The sequence below is a fragment of the Gymnoscopelus microlampas genome, assembly GCF_963454915.1.
Source record: "Gymnoscopelus microlampas genome assembly, chromosome: 15".
NCBI lineage: Eukaryota > Metazoa > Chordata > Actinopteri > Myctophiformes > Myctophidae > Gymnoscopelus > Gymnoscopelus microlampas.
The window spans coordinates 33,798,687-33,822,735 of NC_139952.1; the positions used below are offsets into that span (position 1 = coordinate 33,798,687).

The 24,049-nt window shown below is 38.4% G+C and overlaps 2 protein-coding genes across 3 annotated transcripts; both read left to right on the top strand.

The window, feature by feature from the left end:
- The first annotated feature begins 4,794 nt into the window (after positions 1-4,794).
- Positions 4,795-8,462, top strand: LOC311061281 (uncharacterized protein). 2 transcript variants are annotated; one of them, XM_084079837.1, is made up of 3 exons: positions 4,795-4,890; positions 5,796-7,133; positions 7,323-8,462. In XM_084079837.1, the coding sequence occupies exons 2-3, from the start codon at positions 5,850-5,852 to the stop codon at positions 7,395-7,397; spliced, it is 1,359 nt and encodes a 452-aa protein (XP_083935963.1). In that variant the 5' UTR covers positions 4,795-4,890; positions 5,796-5,849; the 3' UTR covers positions 7,398-8,462. The 2 variants fall into 2 exon arrangements, with proteins under 2 accessions (XP_083935963.1, XP_083935962.1); XM_084079836.1 differs by having other exon boundaries at positions 5,796-8,462.
- Positions 8,463-10,010: 1,548 nt separating this feature from the next.
- Positions 10,011-15,548, top strand: LOC311061478 (uncharacterized protein). The gene is made up of 2 exons (XM_084080136.1): positions 10,011-10,166; positions 13,203-15,548. Exon 2 carries the CDS (start codon positions 13,272-13,274, stop codon positions 14,148-14,150), a length of 879 nt encoding a protein of 292 aa, XP_083936262.1. The 5' UTR covers positions 10,011-10,166; positions 13,203-13,271; the 3' UTR covers positions 14,151-15,548.
- The last annotated feature ends 8,501 nt before the right edge of the window (positions 15,549-24,049 follow it).

A 24,049-nucleotide genomic window follows, 5' to 3' on the forward strand; every position in this document is an offset into this window, starting at 1 on the left:
CAATTTAAATGTTTAGTTATTATCATTTTTATAAAACAAGTACGTTTATTGTACATACAATTCAAGGGGTATCAATTATAAAATTACAGTGCATCATTTTCAAATAGTTTTTCTAAAACTATTATTTATAATTACCTATAATTATAGTATTTGTATACGTTTATCCAATTTATTCTGTGAAGTAAGAAATTGATCTCACGTCACTTTTAACAAAATAAGCAATATCTTAAAATAGTATTTATTACAGTTGTATTGATTTTATAATTAGTTCCCCACCAAGTCTTGCACAACTGCAAAACAAATTAGTTTAGGGCAGGAAAGTGGCATCAGCTGCCTTTGAAATCTACAGTAGCCATATGTACAAGAAAGATTTAATGATTGTCTCAGTGAATAATTTTAATATGACACCTATACTGTATATATATATAAACATAGCTCAAAAAGTTCTGAAATTTGAGTTTGGTCGATTATTTCTCTATTGTAACAATGCTTCTTGCCAATAACATTTATACCATTGGAAGGCCTGATTATGTCCATTTTAAATGGTGCCCCATTTGTAAGGAACATGCTTTTGTGGGATGAGCAGCGCAGCTGAGTAGTGGGTTACCCATAAATAATGTGACAGATCTTCTCTGCCAATGCCAAAGAGCTTATTCTGCTGTTGCTATTGACGTGTTTTGAGCTTCCAATCCCAGGTGGGGGTACCTGGGGGTACATGGGGTACCTGTGGTACTGAACAGACTTCTGTTATATTGGGGGATCCTATGGGGAGACAGAGTCCAGGAGGTCCTGGGCTCTTCCCCTCTTCCCTTTCTTGGCAAAACCTCCATAAAACAGAGGGACTCCACTCTGGCCAGCAGGTGTAGCAGGTGTCCCTCAGAGAAGATTAGTGGAACAGCCCCTTAATGACCTGGAGGAGGTCTGTTAATGTTGGATCCTATGGGGAGACCCAGAGCACCCCAGGTACCCCAATTACTCCATGTAACCCATGTGTACCAGTGCTATGAGTTTGAAGTTGAGGGGGAGTGTCTGATCAAATGTCTAAATACTTGAATCAATGTATTTTTGTTAAGTCAAGGCAAGGACAAATTGCAGATTGAAAAGGCCCTTACCTCTGAACTCGGTAAAATCTCAACCTGGCTCACTGATAACAAACTATCATTACACCTGGGAAAAACTGAATCCATTCTCTTTGGGTCCAAAATAAACCTCTGCAAGGCCAAAGACTTCACAGTCAAAGTCGGTGACAATGTTATCACAACGAAAGAAGAAATTACCTTCCTGGGTTGTATTTTAGACGAGAATATTTCCAGTAAAAAAATGGCAACTAAAGTAATCAAAAAAGTCAACCTAAGAACATTTTTTAGCAGGATCTCCTTGTTGGTCAGTAGGAATACATTGAGGACACTAGCTGGAGCTCACCCAATGTCACTTTGACTATGCTTGCACCTCATGGTACCATAGCACCACAAAGGTTCACATATCTCAAAACAAACTGGTCACGCTACTGCTTGGCCTCACACCTAGAACTCATCTAACCCCTGCTCATTATGCTAGAGAGGGATTACAGCAACTTGCAATTGGCCTACCTGGTCTTCAAAATATTCTATAGCAATGATTACTATCACAATATAGAGCTTTAACCTTTTAACAAAACAAAAGTTTTGTTTTAACCATAAAATATCACTTTTTCACTTCATATCAATTCTTTATTTTTTATAACTACTAGTCTATAGATGATGTTTTGCATATTATTGCATATTAGGCTAATGTTTGTCTTTAAATGTCTCAATGAATTGAATACACAGGACCACAATAGAAATAATTAAGCCCTTTTTGTGTTATCCTTTTAGCACCTTTTGTATAAACTCATACCACTGTACCTATTTTGCAAACTATTAATAAAGTATTCAATCAATCAATCAATCAATCAATCAATCAATCAATCAATCAATCAATCAATCAATCAATCAATCAATCAATCAATCAACCAACACTATTTTAACGGCGTTAGGTGCAGGGGTGGAAGTGGATTTAAATTGTTAGAATTGTACAATAGTGTGTGGGGGGAGGGAAGGTAGCCAAGTGTATGGAAGGAAGCAGTGGTGATCCCGATTAGGAAGCCAGGTAAAGACCCATGTAAACCTTCTAGCTATAGGCCAATAGCGCTAACTTTGAATTTATGCAAAATTATGGAGAGGATGGTGACAGAAAGGTTAACATAACAGTTGGAGAAGAGAGGCATGTCGGCAAGCTGCCAAAGGGGTTTCAGGAAGGGAAGAAACACCATGGATGCAGTGGTAAGGCTAGAAACTGAGATAAGAAAAGCACAGGCAATTCAGAGAGTCAGTAGTGTTCTTTGATATTGAAAAATGAAATATGATGTGGAAGGAAGGATTGTTAATTAAGTTGTACAAGATGGGGGTTGGTGGTAGGGTTTTTAATTGGATAAAGATTTTTTTGTTTGATAGGAAAATACAGGTAAGGATTGGGTCTGATTTGTCAGATAAATATGTGATGAGATGCTTGACTGTTAGGGAATGGGGAGCTAGTTGCTCATCAAGACATTATATGTAGCTTTGATTAGGATCTGTAATAGATTATGGCAGTATATGGGGCAGTGGCTATATCTCTTTTAAAGAAGCTGGATGTGATTCAGGCACGGACATTAAGGGTATGCAGCCAGTGGGGCTTTTAAATCATCACCAGTGTCTGCATTACAGGTAGAAATGGGGGAAATGCCATTGGAACTGAGAAGGAAACAGTTGATGACTAACTATTGGGCAAATTTACAGGGACACAGGGATTCTCACCCCACTAAAGAAGTATTACAGGAATGCTGGAATTATGGGAAGTGTAAGAGGGATAGCTTTGGTCGGGTGGGGAATAACATAGCAAAGGAATTTGAGGTGGATGGTATGAAGTTAAGTCCAACAGCAGTATATTATCCGGTGATGCCGCCATGGAGAATGTGTGGCCAGAGGTAGATTGGCATTTGAAGGAAATAAAGAGGAGAGAGAGAATACAGGTAGACCTGGTAAATGTATTTAACCAACATTTGTTAAATGAGTGCAATGAGTTTGTACAAGTGTATACAGATGGAGCAAAGCAACCTGAGACAGGAGTGACAGGGTTTGGGGTGGCAGTACTATCAAAGGGAGTTGGGATTAATAGAAGGACATCTGACAGTCTAGGGGTGTATACAGTGGAGATGTTGGGGGTGTTGGTTGCACTAAGGTGGGTGGAAACAGTTAGATTGAATAAAGTACTTATATGTACAGATTCAGTATCAGTTCTAGCTAGTTTGAGGTCATTTTACTCGAGCAGCCGTCAAGGTTTGTTATATGAAGTCCTTCAGTCAGTCACAAGAATAGTAGAGCAGGGAGCTCAGGTAAAATTTGTGTGGGTTCCAGGCAGCACATGTAGGGGTGAAGGGGAATGAGATAGCGGATGGGTTGGCTAAGAAGGAATTAGAGAAAGGGACAGTAGAGATGAAGGTTAGTATTAGTAAAACGGAGGTTAAGAGTGTAGTATCATGGGAGAAAGTTAATAGAATGTGGCAAGGAAAATGGGTGAAAGCGAGGTGAAAGGGAGACACCTTTATAATGTTCAAAAGCGTGTCAAAGTTAAAAGGGTGGTAGTAGTGGACAGGGAAGAGAGGAGATAGTATTGGTAAGACTATAAGGTTAGGGCACAGTGCACTGAATGGGTAATTAAAAATGATAGGAAAACATCAGTCTGGGTTATGTGAGGGTTGGAAGAGGAATCAGTGGCGCATGTTCTTATGAATTGTAGAGGGTATGGGACAGAGAGGGAGACGATGAGGAATCATATGAGGCATTTAGGGGTGCAGGAATTTACCCTAAAGGGTCTATTAAGAATGGAAGGAAGGAAACATATTAGAGTATTATTAGAGTTCTTAAGGGAAACAGGAGTGTATGATAGGATATATGGATATAGAGTAGTTAAGTGTGTAAGTGAGTGAGTGTGTGTGTGTGTGTGTGTGTGTGTGTGTGTGTGTGTGTGTGTGTGTGTGTGTGTGTGTGTGTGTGTGTGTGTGTGTGTGTGTGTGTGTGTGTGTGTGTGTGTGTGTGTGTGTGTGTGTGTGTGTGTGTGTGTGTGTGTGTGTTTGATTGATTGATGTACTTTATTTAGTAAGACATGAGAACAGTACATGACAGTACATAACAGTACATGGAAGTACAAATTCGCAATACATTCACAATGTGTGTGTGTGTGTGTGTGTGTGTGTGTGTGTGTGTGTGTGTGTGTGTGTGTGTGTGTGTGTGTGTGTGTGTGTGTGTGTGTGTGTGTGTGTGTGTGTGTGTGTGTGTGTGTGTGTGTGTGTGTGTGTGTGTGTGTATGTATGTATGTATGTACAGTATGTATGTATGTATGTATGTGTGTGTGTGTGTGTGTGTGTGTGTGTGTGTGTGTGTGTGTGTGTGTGTGTGTGTGTGTGTGTGTGTGTGTGTGTGTGTGGGTGTGTGTGTGTGTGTGTGTGTGTGTGTGTGTGTGTGTGTGTGTGTGTGTGTGTGTGTGTGTGTGTGTGTGTGTGTGTGTGTGTGTGTGTGTGTGTGTGTGTGTGTGTGTGTGTGTGTGTGTGTGTGTGTGTGAATGGGTTGGGAGAGGGAATTAGATACAGTAGTATTTAAAGAATTTTGTCTGATCCATAATATGGGTCAGAAGGTGGCGGTAATGCGCCAAAAACTGGGTGCCAACCGCCGTAAAACAAAAAGAAGAAGAAGGGGTGGAAGTGGAACCGAAAACCTGCCTCAGTTTCCGTCTGGTTTTCATAAATGTAACGGCCACCCGGAAATCAGTAAACGGTTGCCGATTTAAATTTAAACAGGAGGAAAATTGGCGGATCACAACAAAAGAATACAGAAGGTGGGTTAGGATGACTTCATACACATTATATTAAAGATAATTTTACACCCTTTGTTAAATTAACATTAAACTCGTTTTCACTGCTTCACTACTGCCCGGTTTTGGGGTAGACAGTACAGTACTATTACGTCGAGCACAGTATAAGCCATTCATTGCTGCACGGATATATTTATACTATTTATATAGCAGCCACGGCGTGTAATGATGTTAAGATTTGTATTTACGCAAACAATGCATCTAGAAAAATCCAATGCATTCGCATGCACCTATTAATAGTTTTGAGCATGTTTAAAATTGGCTAAGTTGGCTACACGCTACACTTCCTGTGTTTCAGAAACTAGACAGAGCCCTCCGTTGTTCTATGCTTTACGCATCGCATGCTTTACAGGTTGGCAAAAATGTGAAATGTAGTTATTTATACAAAACAACTTAAAATGGTATGAATTTTATGTCATTTTAATTGCATAATATGCATGTTAAAAAGTATTATTATTTTACACTTTAACATGTACATTCATTTAACATGATACATTTGGAATAATAGATCTACCAAAACATATTATGTTTTGCTAAAGACACAGTGGACATTTTTTAGGCTATTTGTTATTTTGAGAAAACATCTGCACAAAAATAAATGTTTAATGTCCTCACACAGACAAGTTCTTTGTTTCCCTCAGACTATAATAACCAAAAAGGTAAATGTCTATTTAGTCGTGTAGCATCTTTAAAGTTGAACCCCAAGTTAACTTAGTTCTTTAACTTAAATAGTTCTTTTTTTTGTGTATGTCTTTCGACTGTCAGTTTGTGTATATACAAAAATAAATACAAAACTATCGAGATGAAAATTGATCCCTCACTTGATTGAGGTAATGTAACTAATCTTGCCAATCTTTATGATTTTACAGGTGCAACCCTAACAACATTTCAAAGCCAAAGTGTGCCTGGGTGAAGAGTAAATTATGGAAGATGAAATATCAATGGCAGAGGAAGGACAAGACGCTGGAAGCAGTGAGGGGGAGTCAGGGGTGGACATGTCCAACAGCAGTCCTTTTCCACCTAAAACAGGAAGGGCAAATCCAAAAATGTCCAAACAACTACAGGTGTGTGTTACACATGTGAATCTATCAGAGTTGGGTTCACATATTTCCAATGATGGAGCCACAGTAGTCCTGGAGAAAAGAAGAGGGAGAGGGAGGCCCAAAAAACTCAAAGCTATAGAAGACCCTCTAACACCTCGAAGGGGGCGTGGGAGAGCAAAAGAACCAGGATCTAGGAAATGGAGGGAAAAGAAGTTAGGTCGACCCAAGGGGTCAAGAGGCAAACTGGCACTTAGGAAAGCTGCTGCCGCTGAAGCTGAATCTGAAGATGATGTGTCAAATAAGCCGGAAGCTGGGGAGGAGGATAACCGTTCTAAGGTACCTAGTAAGAAGGGTCGGCCAAAGGGCTCTGCCAACCAGGGATTGTTGGTTGAGTCCTTTAGCGAGAGCAGTGAGGAGGAAGGAATAGGTGAGGATGATGAGTCAGACGAAGAGTATAGTCCAAACAAACTCAAGTCGAAAGGTGCTAAGAGAGGTAGACCCAAAGGTTCATATAAGGTATGTGACGATGATGAGTCAGACAAAGAGTATAGGCCGAACAGGCCGTACATACGCAAGTTGCAACGTAGTTCCCAGACAACTAAGAAAAAGGGAATACCAAGGAAGCACCCTGTGAAACCAAAAGAGTGGAAGCCACTTGGAAGGCCACGCAAATACCCTCGTGTTGATCCTCCAGAGAGTACCACCCAAACCCCACGGCGAAGCATAGGCCGCTCTCCAAAGGTGAGAAAAAACATACCACCAGCTGCTTCATCCCCACCGGGCACCGCCGATGTTGGGTCCCCAAGAAAGAGAGGACGACCCCCAGGTGTTAAAAAAAGTACAATTGCAGATGAGCTGCAGCCTGAGAGTGCAGGAGAAAAGCTCTCCTCTGCTGTTGATGAGAAGGTGGAGAAGGATGGGGAAATTGTATCCCAAGAGGATGGAGAATATACTGATCCTCCAGAGAGTACCACCCAAACCCCACGGCGAAGCAGAGGCCGCCCTCCAAAGGTGAGAAAAGTCATACCACCAGCTGCTTCATCCCCACCGGGCACCTCCGATGTTGGGCCCCCAAGAAAGAGAGGACGACCCCCAGGTGTTAAAAAAAGTACAATTTCAGATGAGCTGCAGCCTGAGAGTGCAGGAGAAAAGCACTCCTCTGCTGTTGATGAGGAGGTGGAGAAGGATGGGGAAATTGTGGAGAAGGATGGGGAAATTGTGGAGAAGGATGGGGAAATTGTGGAGAAGGATGGAGAAATTGTGGAGAAGGATGGGGAAATTGTGGCGAAGGATGGGGAAATTGTGGAGAAGGATGGGGAAATTGTGGAGAAGGATGGGGAAATTGTGGCGAAGGATGGGGAAATTGTGGAGAAGGATGGGGAAATTGTATCCCAAGAGGATAGAGGATGTACTGAAGACGGTTATTGATCAGGAGAAGAAGTATACATTGTCCCACTTAATGAAGTGACTTGTCGGCAGATTAAGCTATGAATTCAAAGTAGTTAATTTGGCTAGGTGACTGGTACCACACTGGGCCTTTTTAATCTGGGTTCGACCAATAAAACATCTGTTGGAGTAGTGAAAATTATTTTAACTGCATGGACAAAGGACAAAAAACATCTGGTAGCTTTTCAACATAGATTACTATCCTGTTTTGTCTGTGGGGTAGGTTAGGTGTATTGCATTGCTGTTTTTATGCTTGTAGGCTAGTTCATCTGACTATGCTGATGTGAAATCATTTAAAAAGTAAAATGAGCATGCATTGGTACACAGTATTGCTTGAAAGTTTTCAGTCATGTCATTCATTGTTAGAGGAATGGGTTTTCTTTTTAATGGGAAATGTTGAGCTGAAACGAATGAACTATAGACATGATTAAACCAATGTATTTATGTGAGATTGAGCCTGGGGTGGTTTATGACTTAAATACACTTGTTTTTTGTCATCAGATTTGTATGATGTCATGCTTGCTTTTTCCCGTTTTCTTTTTTTTACTTGAGCGAATATAATGTCCATTAGAAGTTTCCTTTTTTTTTTTTTACAACATGTCGGTAATGGGTGATCTAGGACTCCAATATTGGGATCGGCATCGGACCCAGAAATCTGGCATCGGTTGGGCCGTAGTTTTTACCTTCTCTCTCCCAAAGCCATTTTACAGTTAAATATGTCTTCATGGTTTGTTTTGTGTTAATTGCCAAAGGTTTGAATGTACTCCCATTATTCCCCATTTGAACAGTTGCCATGTGAAATTGCGTTATGTGAAATTAATTTGTATTCGGTCATTCGTTGTGTATTCTTTAAACTTGCACCTGATGCCCCAGAGATGTCCCCCACCAGATGTACCGTTTGTCAGATGTTCACAATAAAGTTGCAGACAGTAGTTATGCAACTTAATGCTCCAAATCATGCTGTTTTTAGTGAACATATTTTGGTTTTGTATGGTTTGAATAAGACGTTATGGTCCTGAAATAAAGCATTTTCTTTTTTTTGTGTAATTTCTATGGTGGTGTGATATGTTTTTAATTATCGGGGGGTATGAATTTAAAGTTTGCTTATTTTTAATGGTTTGTTACTCTTATGTAATTCGTCCTTCCGGCCATTTCAATATTCTTGTAAACTTTATTACTGATACTTTCTTACAATAGGGCACAGGGGCCAGTTGCACCACCTCACACTAAGTTCAAACTTAGCCTAGTTATCGCTTAAACACATTCAATCTGGGAAAGTGTCTCTGTCATTTTAGATTTCTTTGGCTATTAAAAAATAGCAGATCTACAAGCTCATAGTGCCGCGCTATGAGCTTGTAGATCTAAAGCCATTTAAGCTATAACTAGGCTAAGTTTGAACTTAGTGTGAGGTGGTGCAACTGGCCCCTGGTCCTCAACCAGGGGTCCTCGACTCCTCAGAGTTACTACAGGGTTAAGCTGCAACACAATTTTATACAATATGTAGTAGCGCTCCCTGCTTCATCTCTCTCTCAGCTAAGGGGTCTTTGGCCTGAAAAATGTTGTTGACCACTGTAGTATTTGGGTGTTTCCAATGTGTCCCCACCTCCGCTGCAGGAAAACTACACTTAAGCACACTAATTCAATACAAAACATGAGGAGGAACCAACGTCCTCCCAGAATGCAGAGAATAAGTAGATATATTTTATAATTACGAGGGGAGTGTTTTGAGTCATCTACAGGTGCTATTATTACTGTTGCCATGTGACTTTTACCCTGTACATTTTTTTAACGTCCTGTTTTGTTTTTAAGAATGTTTTTGAAAAATAGATTTGGTCTCTAAACAGGATTTTACCTTCATAAATAAAGGTTTGAAAATAAATTAAAAAATAGGGGGGTATACTGTGTAGATGTTAAAACCTTTACAGGGAACTATAAAGGAAGAGAGGGAATTTGGTGAAACTGAGCTTTTAGCAGACTATAACTGAATGTGATCAATTATGGTGTAATGCTCATGCCAGCCAAGAGAGGCAGCAAAGCGCTCAACTCGCCTTGTCTGCAAGAGGGGGGGGGGGGGTTAATTGTTGCCATGTCTGCTTATTATAAGCGACTTATTTTTCTGTGAAGTTTATCCGAAAATAAAAAGAACTGAACTGAACCGAAGTTGCTTGTATTGGTAGTTGCTTATTTTTTTGGTCTTGTTTCCAAGGTTTCCTTTTTTTTTATTGTGGTTGAAACCAGTGGTTCTCAAACATTTTTCATGTGAAGGACCCCCAAATGAATATGTATATGTCTGCGGACCCCCCATCTGGAAATATTTTGTTCCAGGGACACTCATAACAGATTTGTGGATTGTGTTGTTAGAATCATGTTTCAAAAATATTCCACATTTTGCACTTTTTCCCTCAAGATTAAAAAAAAAAAATAGATATACAAGCTCACAACGTGACGCATCGCGATGTGTTGTGAGCTTGTAGATTGGCTAGCTAATGTATTTTGTTTAAAGGGCGAAGGGCTCGCTTCTTTTGGGCCTGAATTCATAGACCTGGTTTCTTATTTCTCTCACTAAACCTGGCAACATTGACAGTTTTCCTTTCTGAGCTTTGGAAACAGCATGGACGCCTGAGGAGAAGCGAACTGATTACAACAATAACATCCTCGTAAACATCGACTTTGCTTCGTGATATTGCACGGTGGAGTAAAACGATATAATCTAAAAAAAACAAGCTAACGGGTTACAGGGGGGTTTTAAAGGTGAGATGTACCATATGTTGTATTTTAATTCTCTTTGTTCGTTCCATTCCCGCCCGATGGTATCTATGACCTGGACCGCCATATATAAACCATGCTGTTTGTCACTGCACGTTAAAATGTCTGCATAGATTAATTACGACTGTATTCATATATAATATGTCATAATATATCTAATAATATAATATGTAATATCAATATAAACCATGCTGTTTGTCACTGCACGTTAAAATGTCCACATAGATTAATTACGACTGTTAAAAGAGGCGGTCGTTGCCTTCGCATCATGCAACAATCAGCCTATTTTAGCCAGTGGTGTAAAGTAATTAAGTACATTTACTCAAGTACTGTACTTAAGTAACATTTTGAGGTATTTTTACTTTACTGGAGTACTTCCATTTTTGTTATACTTTATACTTAACTAAACTCCACCACATTTCAGAGGCAAATAGTGTGCTTTTTACTCTACTACGATTATTTGATAGTTGTAAGTTACTAGTTACTTTGCAGATTTGGATTATTAAGTACTTTTACTTTAGTAAGAAATGTGAGTACTTATTCCACCACTGATTTTAGCAAACGACGTATGCATAGGCCCTCTTGTCAGGACACTGGCTGGATGGATTTAAAATTCCTTTTTAATTGAATTATCGAAACGGTGTTGCATGCACGATATAGTTACGATACCCTACCATGTGAAATGATTGCACTTTTTTTTTTTTATGATTTGTACTTTATTTTCTTTTGTGGACAAACAAACAGATACATTTCTTTCAACAGATGATGCAAACATTTTTTTTGACAAGACATACAATAGACATTACAAGGACATTCTTAAACCAATAACTACATTACTGACGATTATAACAAGACAAGACATACCATACACAACATATGAATGGACAAAACAGACAAAATACAAGACAAAAAAAGAAAAAAGAAAATACAAAGACAACAACAAAGGAAACAACAACAATAAAAATAAAAATACAGTGCACAGAGGCCTACTGCCAACAGTCAACCCCAGTCCTACCCCAGACAAAACTAACCCAAGTCCCTAAAAGGTTGTTGAAGCTCACATAGCGAGCCGGAAACGTCACCCAAGACCTGAAGCGTGTAAATGATAATATCCCCATTTTAAATCATATTTATCCATCCTGTTGAGCAATCTATAAGACAATCTTTCATATGCGGCCAGTTGACCCAAGGAAGTAGACCACAGAGAAGGAGCCGGTGCAGATGGGTCCTTCCATGCCCTGACTACCAATCTCCTGCCTAACATAAGGGCAGTTTGAACCCACTCAGCTAAGGGGGGAGATACAGTTCGTAAAATAGAGGGGTCACCCAGAACAAAGAGCCTGGGAGAGAAGGGGATAATCAGCCCCGTCATCCTCTCTAGCTTCAATAGCAGCCCAATAGTCCTGTATTTTTGGACAGCTCCATAGTATATGCATTAAGGTTCCATCTCTATCCTGACATCTCCAACATTCTGGGCTCTCGGTCAGGCCCACCCTAAATAGTCTTGACATTATTGCACATTTTTGATATTTTTGTTTTTATACAGTGGTGGAAAAGGTACTCAAATGTTTTACTAAAGTATCAATACTGCAATGTAGAAATACTGTATTACAAGTAAAAGTCCGGAATTCAAAATGTACTTGAGTGAAAGTAAAAAGGTATTGGCATCAAAATGTACTTAAAGTACCAAAAGTAAAAGTACTCATTTTGTGCAGTATGTCCCATTCCAAGTTTTCAAATGTATAAAAATCAATTGACATTTTACACTGTGAGCTTGTAGATGGGCTATTTTCAAGTGGCCGAAATGTATAGGGCTGAAGTGTAGGGCTGGGACTCGATTAAAAGAAACAATCTAATTAATTAGAGGCTTTGTAATTAATTAATTGAAATTAATCGCATGCATCAATATTTCACCTGAGAAGTCATTTCTTCACAGATTTTGATATATGTGTGAATCAATGGGTGAATACATAAGTTTACGCAACAGAATATAGTGTTTTTTTTATCAAGGTGATGCTAAACAGACCAATAGATCAGTGCAAGTTTTACCATAAAGTGCAGCAATTTTTTTTTTAATTCATTAATCGAAATTAATCAGTAACCCCAGCCATTTGAAATAATAATAAAAATCTACTAGTAACTAGAGTTTTCAAATAATTGTAGTGGTGTAAAAATATAATATTTGTAGTGGAGTAAAAGTACAGACAATTGGAAATACTCAAGTAAAGTAAAAAATCCTTAAAATTGTACTCAAGTACAGTACTTGAGTAAATGTACTTAATTACTTTCCACCACACAACTATTGATATTCCTACTTTTCCACATGGTTCTAATCAACTAACTTGGCAAACTAGCAAGCTGTGGTCCTTTACATATCAGAATTAAGGATGAGAAAATATTTCATATCAAACTTTATTTAATGGTGCCTCATTCATACAGGTTGATGCTCTTATTGACTGACTGTATATAAAAGTGACCTTGTTTCGAATAATAACATTACTTTATTGCCTCATTTAGCTCATTATATTCACGTATGTGGATGTACTCGTGACACAACGGCATGCATTATATCTTCGCCAGGCCGTGTTCGTGTTGCCTACGTGTTGTCAAAATAGTTTGTTTGACATTGCAGCTGTGAGTTTTGTGGCACCTCCTATTGGCAAAAGTGGTTTTAGAGGTGCTGTCTATAGATGCCCCTCAACATGCAATTCCAATTTGAGTATGATTGTTGGATGTTGATTTCACGATATGGCTTTTTTTGTAAGAAATAGGCCTGTTTCACAAATTTGTGATGGCAATTACAGGCAAACTGTATGTAGTACAGTCAATCACATGACTCACAAGACCATTTGTGCCTAATTTGCTGGGGAACAGCCCATTTGCGTCACCCTATATGGGTGTTAGTGAAATTGATTTAGGCTTTTATGTTGTGTGGAGGCTCTTCGATGTGCAATTCAAGATCGGATGCAGCGTTCATGATTTTAGGCATTTAGCATGTTGTGTCAATCTATGGTTTTACAGGTGCAACCATAACATTTCGACGCCAAACTGTGCCTGTGTGAAGGTGACAGTGTAGAAGAGGAAATAACAATGGCAGAGGAAGGACAAGTAGATGCTGGAAGCAGTGAGGGGGAGTCAGCGGTGGAGATGTCCAATGGTGGAGCCCAAGTACCCCTGAAGAGAAGAGGGAGGCCAAGAAAAAACAAAAACCCCAAACCTGTTGAAGACCCTCTAACACCTCGGAGGGGACGCGGGCGTCCAAAAGGACCAGGATCAGAAAAACGGGCCCATAGTCAAGAGGAGTCAGAAGCTGGGCCTCCTAGGAAGAGAGGTCGACCCAAAGGCTCCCCCAACAAAAGAACACCTAGGAAAGCAGCTGCCAGTCAAGAAGTTTCTGATACACCAAAAAGGGGCAGGGGTAGGCCGAGTAAGCCCAAGGAGCTGGAGAATGGAACTAGCACACCTAGGAAGAGGGGTCGGCCAAAGGGCTCTCCCAACAAAGTGAGCATGCGGAAGAGCACGTCAGGAAGAGCTTCTCAGACACCTAACAGAGGCAGAGGTAGGCCCAAAGGCTCAAAAGGGTCACTTAAAAAAAGGGGAAGGCCAAGGAAGCATCCTTTGCCTTCAGCTGAGGAGCTGAAGAAACCAAAAGTGTGGAAGCCACTTGGAAGACCACGCAAATACCCCCGTGTTGATCCTCCGGAGGGCTCCACCGAATCCCCGCAACGAGGCAGAGGGCGCCCTCTCAAGGTGGATTCAAAACCAAAACGGGGTGCTCACCTAAAACAAACCACCACCGATGTTGGGCCCCCAAGAAAGCGGGGGCGTCCTAAGAAAAGTATAGTTGCAGATGAAATGGAGCCTGAGACTGCTGAGCAGGTCGAGGTACACGAAGAAGTAGTAGATGAGGAGGTGGAACTGGAAACTGTGCCACACGAAGAAGTAGAAAGTTCTGAAGAAGATAATTGAAATCGATTTTGAACAAAAAAAGGTTTTGGAAGTTGTTTTTTTCTTTCTTTTATTTTTGTTGGTTAAAGTTACATGAGTGCATATGATGTGTGTGTGATATGCAAGGTAAGCTTATCATATGAACACAATCATTGTTTAGTTAGGATAAATAAAACGTTTCAGTTGTCACATCACCTTCACGTGCAAGGGGGACAGTCCATTATTATTATTATTATTATTATTTTTCTAGGCTTGAGTACTTTTGATATACTGTATATCTGTATATCTACAGAATGGATCATTTTAGAATTAGTGTTTTTTTCATGTCGATTCATTGATGTATACAATGTTTCTAGATTAATCGAAAAAGTAATTGATGAAACAATCGCTAAGAAAACAAATAGATAATTGATAGTTGTAGCCCTAGTGACTTGTCAGCAAGTTAAGCTAATTCAAATACATCATTTGGCAAGGTGACTGGTACCACACATTGGGGCTGTTAATCTGGGTTCAACCAATACAAAATTCCTGAAAATCCATTTTTTTTAATCAGTTAAACACCTCTGTTTAACTTGTTTTCTTTTTATACTGTTAATGTGCTTAAAAGATGCTTTCATTGAAAATGACATTGCTGTTTGTTATGCTGATGTTTAGTCATTTTAATAAGTAAAGCAAAACAAGCATGCTGTTTGCCTTTTGTTTAAGCACCCAGTTTAATTGTAATATAGTCGTCAGTAGGTGGGGTTGAGTTTGAACCTGGGGTGGGTTATGTACTGGGTTTTTGTCATCAGATTTGTATGATGTCATGCTTGATTTCTACTTTCTCTCTCCCAAAGCCATTTTACAGTTAAATGTGGTCATGGTTTGTTTTACATTAATTGCCAAAGCTTTGAATGTACTGCCATCATTCCTTTTATTGACCGGATGCCATGCAAACTGTAGATTGGACTTGTGCCTTATGTTACTGTATGCTATTTTTTACTGTATCTTATTTTTAAGTCATTGTGGTGTCCTTAAACTATGACAGTTTTGCCTGAGACCGCAGAGATTTATTTTTTGTCCATTTTGTCAGTTCACAAAGTTGCAGTAGTAATTTCAACTTCACTCTTGACTCTTCTCATAAGTTTGATGTGTAGCTATGAAGTTTTTTCACCTTCTTACTTCCTCTTTAGATTCTAATACTCTTCACTGAGAGAGTTTTTGGTTGAGTAAACATGAAAATAGTATATTCTGTGTCCAATTAATGAGACAATATTATTTGTATAAGACTGTAAAAAGATAGGGGTCAGAATGAGATGCTTGATATGCTGTACTTTTAAGGTTACAGCCTATCAATCATTTCTAGTGAACACGTTTTTGTCTTGTGTGTTTTGAACAAGAAAACCAATAACTTGTGAAATAAAGTGTCTATTGTTTTTATTTGTTATGGTGTGTGAGCTATTGTATTAGCTAGGGTGTACAAGAGAATATATATATATATATATATATATATATATATATATATATGTATATATATATATATATATATATATATATATATATATATATATACACTTTTTTTCTTGTTGTTTGAACTAATAATTGCTTAATAAGATTTTTTTTCAAGTCTGCACCCAGAAATCACTTTCACAAAACAGTAACACTGTCACTGCCCCCAAAAATGAATTGTTTGTTTCATTTGCAGAATGCCCTATGTAAAGACAGTCAAAACAGAACTGCAACAAATGGCTTTAGTTTATTGTATTTTGTTCTTTACAAATTGTGGAAATGTGGGTAAGAAGACCCTCACTAGAGTTTGCCACACACATAGTTATGTTGACACCCCTTCGATTTAAACTTATGCCAGTCACACCTGAGACCCCAGAGGTTTCCCCTTCAGGATGTTGATTACTGTTGGACAGACTTTTGTTAGATGTTCAACAAAGCTGCAGTAGTCACTCTTTTTGACTTGATCTAAATATGTAGCTGTGAAACCAATTATTTTTTTATTGTACGTTTACTTTTGTTTGCACAGCAGTTAAGTTACAGACACAGAGTAAGAAAAGGTACTGTAAGATACAGCAGATTTTGTGTCCTTTAAGCCCATATGGGCTGGGCTTCCATTGCAGCATAACACTTGAATAAAGAAAAATGTATCAATCATGTAAGAAAATGTACTGTAAGATACAGGAATAACATCACAAGACACCATTAATAATGAAGCAACAGTATAGTGTAGTATACACCAGTACCTGAATCTGTATGCACACCAGGTGAGGCGCCATGGCACTTTGCTGGCTGTGCTTTCAATGTTACAACAATCTAGTTTTGTGAAATCAAAATCATTCCATATCTCAACTTGCGACTTCATGGTCTTGAAATAAAGCATACATTTCTTTGGTATTTTGGTTTTAGCTTTGGTGAATGAGTTCAAGGTTTGCTTATTTTTAAAGCTTGAAAAATGTCACATTTTATTCATCTTTCAGATAATAATCCTGTAAAAGCTGCTGTTCTTGAAAGTTTCAGTCAGAAACTTCTTACAGAAGGGTGTTTCCAATCTGTCACCAGGAAAACTACACTTCTGTGTTGTTGTTCAAACGTAGAATTTTATTCTACAGTACATCTGAGGAGGAGCCAACGTCCCCCCAGAATACAGGGAGTAAGTAGGCTATATAGGTTTTTACAGTTATTGGGGGTATGTATGTTTGTACATTCAGGTGGCTACAATTCGAAACTGGCCCCTGTAAACTTCATAACCTAACCCCCCCCCACCCCTTTTCAAACTTTTTTTGTTTTTCTTATTTTTCAATTTTAAACTGTTTATATGATGTTCTGCATAGTAGTGTATATCTGTCTGTCTTTTAATGTCAATATGAATAGAGTACAAAAGGACCCCATTTGAAACAAGCCATTAGGCTTTCATGTTTTTTTTTAATCCTATTTAGTTGACCTTGTATTTAAACTGTACTTTCATGTGCTTTTTTCTGCAAACTTCTAAATAAAGTAATCAATCAGTCAATCAAAAGTAGAGTAGTTGTTAAAGCTTTTACGGGGAAGAAAGGAGAATTCATATATCAAGGTGTAATACTCATGCCAGCCGAGAGAGGCATAGCATAGCAGGGGGAGAAGTCTCGTTTTCTTCAGGGTTGCCGTGTCCGCTTATTATAAGCGGCTTTGGGCTTGTTTCTAAAGTGTAGTTGCTTATTTGATTCATTGATCATTGATTGGTTGAATACAAGACGTTTGCAGAGAAAAAAAGCACATGGAAGTGCAGTTTACAATACAAGGTCAACTAAAATGGAGTGCCCAGGAAAGCAGCAATGGCTTGTTGTCAAGGACCCCCAAATTCATTTGTATTTGTCTGCGAACCCCCATCTGAAAATATTTAATGCCAGGAACCCCCATAGGCCTACAAGAGGACCGCAGTTACAAGAGTGTGTTCTTAAAATGTTTTAAAAAAAATATTCCACTTACCTTCTAGATTTCTTTGAAAATAGCCAATCTACAAGCTCTAAGCGCGACGCGGTGTGTGCTTGTAGATCGGCTATTTTCAAATGGGTTTAAAGGACTCATGTAGCATAGTCGCTTCCTTTGGACTTGTTTTCATATACCTGGCTGCTTATTTCTATCTCACAATCTGGCAACACTGGAAGCAGCATGGATGCCTGGGGAAGTAAATGCTGCACATTTGACAGAGTGATTACAACAACAACAACAACAACAACAACGTGGTAATTAAACATAGACTTTACTTGGTAACACTGTGGAGTAACACGATATAATCTAAACAATCTAGCTGACGGAGTACGGGGGAATTGTAAAGGTTAGATGTACCCTAGCCCCTACGGAACCTCTCCATCTCGGAGCTACATAGCGGAGGGAGAGGTTCCGTAGGGGCTAGATGTACCCTATGTTACGTTTTAATTATCTTTGTTTGGCTCCATAAACCATGCATGCTGTTTGTTTACTGCACGTAAAATGTGTAGATAGATGTATTACGACCAGTCGTCGAAAGTAACTTAAGCACATTTACTCATGTACTGTACTTTTTGAGGTATTTGTACTTTACTTGAGTATTTCCAATTCTACTTTTGTAAAAAAAAAAAGTAAATTGTGAATTCCTGACTTTTACTTGTAATTGCATGATTGATACTTTTACTTAAGTAAAAATGTACTTTTTCCACCACTGGTATTATGTTACTATTTAAAAAAAGACAATTTTGGTCATTGCGTTCTTATGCAACAATCAGCCTAAACACATGACGGATGATAACACTAGGCCCTCTTGCCAGGAAAATGGCTAGATATATTTAAAAAAATACATTTGTATTTTAATGATACCTATTATTTTAGCACTTTCTAACTAACATTATAGGCCCTCTTGCCATAAAAATGTTTGTTTGTTTGATTGATTGACACATATATTTGTATTTTGTTTTAGATTTACATTTTTGATAAAGTTTCTGTTTTAGTAATTATTGATAAAGGTGTTAAGATATCTTTACTGTGTGTGTGTGTGTGTGTGTGTGTGTGTGTGTGTGTGTGTGTGTGTGTGTGTGCGTGCGCATATATTGGCATGCTTGCAACTATTATTACTTTTGCACATGGTTCAACTTGTGAATTAGCAGCTAACTTACACTACATACTATTACAAGGCTGGGAGGCGAAGAGCAGTGCCCTTTTCTAGTTTATTTTATCATTGCGAATAGATCCCTCTCTTGATTGATATCCAAGTTTTTAACTAACCTTGTCAATCTTTATGATTTTGCAGGTGCAACCCTAACAGCATTTCAAAGCCAAAGTGCGCCTGTGTGAAGAGGAAATTATGGAAGAGGAAATATCAATGGCAGAGGAAGGACAAGTAGACGCTGGAAGCAGTGAGGGGGAGTCAGGGGTGGACATGTCCAACAGCAGTCCTGTGCCACCTAAAACGGGAATAGCGAATCCCAAAATGTCCAAACAACTACAGGTGTGTATTACACATGTGAATCTATCAGAGTTGGGTTCAGATATTTCCAATGATGGAGCCACAGTATTCTTGGAGAGAAGAGGGAGAGCGAGGCCAAAAAAACTCAAAGCTGTAGAAGACCCTCTAACACCTCGAAGGGGGCGTGGGAGACCTAAAGGACCAGGATCCAAGAAACAGTCCAATAATCAAGAGGGGTCAGACGCTGACCAAGTAAGCCCAAGTAAGCCCAAGCCGGAAGGTGCTGTGAGAGGGGAGGGGGTTAACGGAGATTCTAGCACACCTAGGAAGAGGGGTCGGCCAAAGGGCTCTCCCAATAAGAAGACTTGGTTGGCAGAGAGAGTTGGGGGCAGTGAGGAAGAAGAAGATTTTAGGCTGAGGAAGCGCAAGTCGAAAGTACTGAACAGTGTGGAAGAAAGAGAGTTTAGGCTGAGTAAGCGCAAGTTGATAGGTGCTGTGAGTGGCTCCCAGACACCTAACAGAGGGAGAGGTAGACCCAAACGTTCAAAAGGGTCACTTAAAAAAAGGGGAAGGCCAAGGAAGCTGAAAAATCTATAGTTGCAGAAGAAACACAGCTTGAGACTGCAGAAGAAAAGGATTCATCTACTGAACAGGAGGTACATGAAGAAAAAATAGATGAGGACTGGAGGTGGAAACCGAAGAGGAAGTAGAAGATACTGAATAGATAGGCATTGGCCCACTTGATGAAGGTGACTTGTACGGCTGCAACAGTTGATCAAACTAATTGATTTAATTCAGTATTACTATTTATACAAAATAATCGATCAAATTGATTTGGGATTTTTTTTTTAAAGTATTGTTGAAATTTCTTAATCTTTTTTTGCTGGTGATAGTTACAGGAGTGCAAATGGTGTGTGATATGAAATGTAAGATTATCATATTAACACAATCATTGTTTAGTTAACATCATTGGTTTCTGGATAAACTAAATTATTCAGTTACTTCAGCTTTGTGCGCATGGGGGAGAGACAGTCCATTATAGTACATGTACATGAATTATATCATTGCTGTCGGGTGGAAACCTCATACAGTATGTCCAAAACCATTTCCTATATATAAATTATATATATATTAAAATAGTGAAAATAGCCGATCTACAAGCTTAGCTCACAAACAACACGTTGTAGATCAACTATTTTTACTACTTTTGTGCGACACTCGTACACTAGTATGATGAAGTAGGGCATTAATTTAAGAAAAAACATAAAAGTTGAAATATGGAGATATGAGGTTTCTCCCTGACAGCAATATGTTCTTGTGATTCATATCTAATGTTAGAATTGTTTCACTTCAATTCACTGATAAAAAAATAAAATAAAAAAAAAGTGCTTCTCGATTAATTTGTAAATTAATCGATAATCGCTAAGGAACTAATTGATAGTTGTAGCCCTAGTGACTTGTCAGCAAGTTAAGTTATGAATTAAAAATAGATAATTTGGCTTAGTAACTGGTACCACAGTGGGCCTGTAAATCTGGGTTCAAAACTTATATTCTTCCTTTTAACGTGATCTTGATGCTTTCATTGAAAATTACATTTCTATTTGTTATGATAATGTTTAATCATTTTAAGAAGTAAGAAACAAAACAAACACACTTTTCTGCCTTTTTTTAAAAGCTCCCAGTGTAATTGTATTATAGATTTCAGTCAGTAGGTGGGGTTGAATTTAAACCTGGGGTGGGTTGTGACTGTTAAAATGAAGTGGTTTTTTGTCATCAGCTTTGTATGATGTAATGCTCGGTTTTTACTTCTCTCCCAAAACCGTTTTGTTTTTGTGGCTTGTTTTACGTTATTTGCCAAAGCTTTGAATGTAATGTCGTCATTCTTTGATTGACCCGTCATGCATACTGTAGATTCCATTCTACTCTTGCCTTATGTTAACTGCATTTCTTAAGTCATTGTGGAGTTCTTAAACTATGACAGTCATGCCTGAGACCACCTCAATAGTTACTATTTGTTTTGGTCAGTTTTTGTCAGATGTTCACAAAGTTGCAGAAGTAATTTCAAATTGACTCTTCTTGACCCCGAATTTTGATGTGTAGCTCACCTTCTTTCTTTAGATTAATACACTTCGCTGAGAAACATTTTGGGTGAGTATTCTAAACACAAGAATAGTATATCCTTGGTCGATTTAGGAAACAATGTATTTGTATAAGACAGTAAAAAGATAGGGCTCAGATGAGATTACTTGAGGTTACCATGCAATATGGTTTTGTGTAATCAAACCATTTCCAATGAACATGTTTTTGTCTTCTGTTGTCTGACATATGGTCTTGAAATAAAGTGTCAATATTATATTTTTAATGGTGATATATTTTTATTAACTAGGGTGTATAAGAGGGTTGCTAAATGTTTTAATGTTGCGTTAGGGCAGCACAATTAATTATTGTATTGTAAATTACAGTTTTCCTCAATTGCTTGAGCACATTTTAACATGAGCCACTTTCACAAAACAGTTGCACTACCCCAAAACAAACTTTTTGTCCAAATTACTTTTAATCTGCAAAGACACACAAAACAGAACTGCAACAAATGGCTATAGTTTATTATATTGCATTCTTTGCAAATCGTGGTAAGGTGAATAAGAAGACCGTCACCAGAGATTTCGGCACACAGTTATGTTGCCCCCTTTTGACTGCTACATTTACAGTGGTTCATCGATGTTCCCTCCATGTCTTCTTACTTTTGGTTGAAGTCTACATAAATGAAAATATAGTTAGTATAGAGTCGCATTGACTTCAAGGTCCATTATTGTCTAAGAGGATTACAGGAAAATTCCAGCTGCATGCAGTGCAATATTTTACTATAAGAAAAGGCATGACAGTGATACCCTTACCTGTACATAGACTACGCTTTCTTATTGTATCTTCACTGTCACTATTCATCTGTAGACTATGATTGATGACATGATCAGTAGGTAATGCAAGTACAGTATAAAAGCTGATTGTTGACTGAAAGAACGTGCAGAAGAGATCATTGTGATTATTAAGAAAGCCATTTCTATCAGTGGGCACCAGCTCGTTTAGTTTTGTTTGGCATGACTGATTTGTCTTTTGTAGGCATATAGAATGTTGTTTACCGATTTGCATTTACATTTTGTGTGAAAACAATGAGAAATGAATTGCTGATTTAAAAAAAAAAACTTGAATTTGAGTCATGTTCATGATTAAGTGGAAAAACTTGAGAAATTAGAGATCCATCCAACCATTGTATTTTTCTCAGCTGTTGCACCATGTTATCATCTCTTCGCTTTAGGGGTTAATAACAGAATATTAATACTATATAATATAATATCAGGCACAGATCAGATGCACAATAAAATCACAGATAGTGTTATTTGGCCAAGGCGTATCCTGATAAGCCCAATGCCATTAAAAAAATAAAACATATTAAAATAAAAGCAATATTTGATTCAGAATTGTGATTAGGCCTATACTTCTATGTTAAGCTAAATGTATAATTTTAGCCATAATTGTGCAGGCCATGCCTATATTGTGTTTTTTCCCTCATGCAGGCCTTACCAATGGGCCTAATATTGTAAACATCTCAGTTAGACAGCAAAAACCTATGGATTGTGTTAAAGCATCAGTGCAGTTAGTTTATCCATTCTTCTGCTACAGTTACTAGGCTACAAGGCAGTGGTGTAAAGTAACTAAGTACATTGACTCCAGTACTGTACTTTAGGTATTTTTTACTTTACTGGAGTATTTCCAATTTTCAGTACTTTTACTTCTACTCCTCTACATCTCAGAATAAATTATTGTACTTTTAATACTCAACTACAATTATTCGAAAACTTTAGTTACTTTGTAGATTTTGATTATTATTACAAAACATACATTAACCACTTCAGCCCTATGCATTTCGGCCATTTGAAAATAAAATACTATCTACAAGCTCACACTATGATGCGAAAATTTGATATCAATACTTTGTACTTTTACTCGAATACATTTTTAATTCCGGACTTTTGCTTGTAACAGAGTATTTCTACAGTATTGGTACTTTTACTCAAGTAAAACATTTTAGTACTTTTTTCCACCACTGCTACTACCAGGCAGGCAGGGAGAGGGCGCGCCACGCGCTAGAGGCTGTTACCGGTCCGCTTCTGTGCTGTAAAACAACGGGAGAGACTCTTTCTTTGGTGTTTCGACCAGGTGGGCGTGGCATCGAGGCATCGTTTTTGTGATGTTACGGTGAGTTAGGGTTAGGCATATAACCACGCCCATCTGGGCGAAGCACCAAAGAAAGAGGGAGTCGCGTAAAACAACACTGGAATCATTCAAATGTAACCGTCACCCTTCCATTCACATTTTCCCTGCAGGTGCTTGTCATTAATGGCAATGGAGTAACTGAGCGTCGTAAAGGATGTGATTCCTAACTGTATTTGGTGAGTATATGATCTAATGATATATCAAGATGAAACAAAACAATAGGACGGAATCTTCTGAGTTATGCAAAGACCATGAAGGCAAAAACAGCAGTGCACAATAACGAATTTTGATTTGTAAAGAGAAATGGCTATGCGATTTATTTAATACACAGAACAAGTAGCCAGTACTTGTTCCAAACGTAGACTGTATTGTAGGCTACTAAATAAGCGTTCTTTTATATAGTGTTTCTGTTTGTTACATCGCCTAGCTATTAAAATCTAAAACCCAAAACAAAACCATTATTGTTTCAAATAAGCTATTTATCCAGGACAAGGTTATGTGTCCGTTTTCATTTAATCTAAATTTAAAATAATTTTGTAGCCTAATGAATTCCATGTTTTGAGATTCACTAGTTGTTTCCTCCCACAGCCACCTTCAACCCATTGATCAGCCTAAATGGTAGGTTCCTTTGTTCAATCAGGTGAAATGTCACTTTTGTTTAATTGCGCTGCATGCACGCGCGCGTACACACACTACATCAGAAAGGGTGTTTACAAATGTAACCAAAAACGAAGGACTTTAT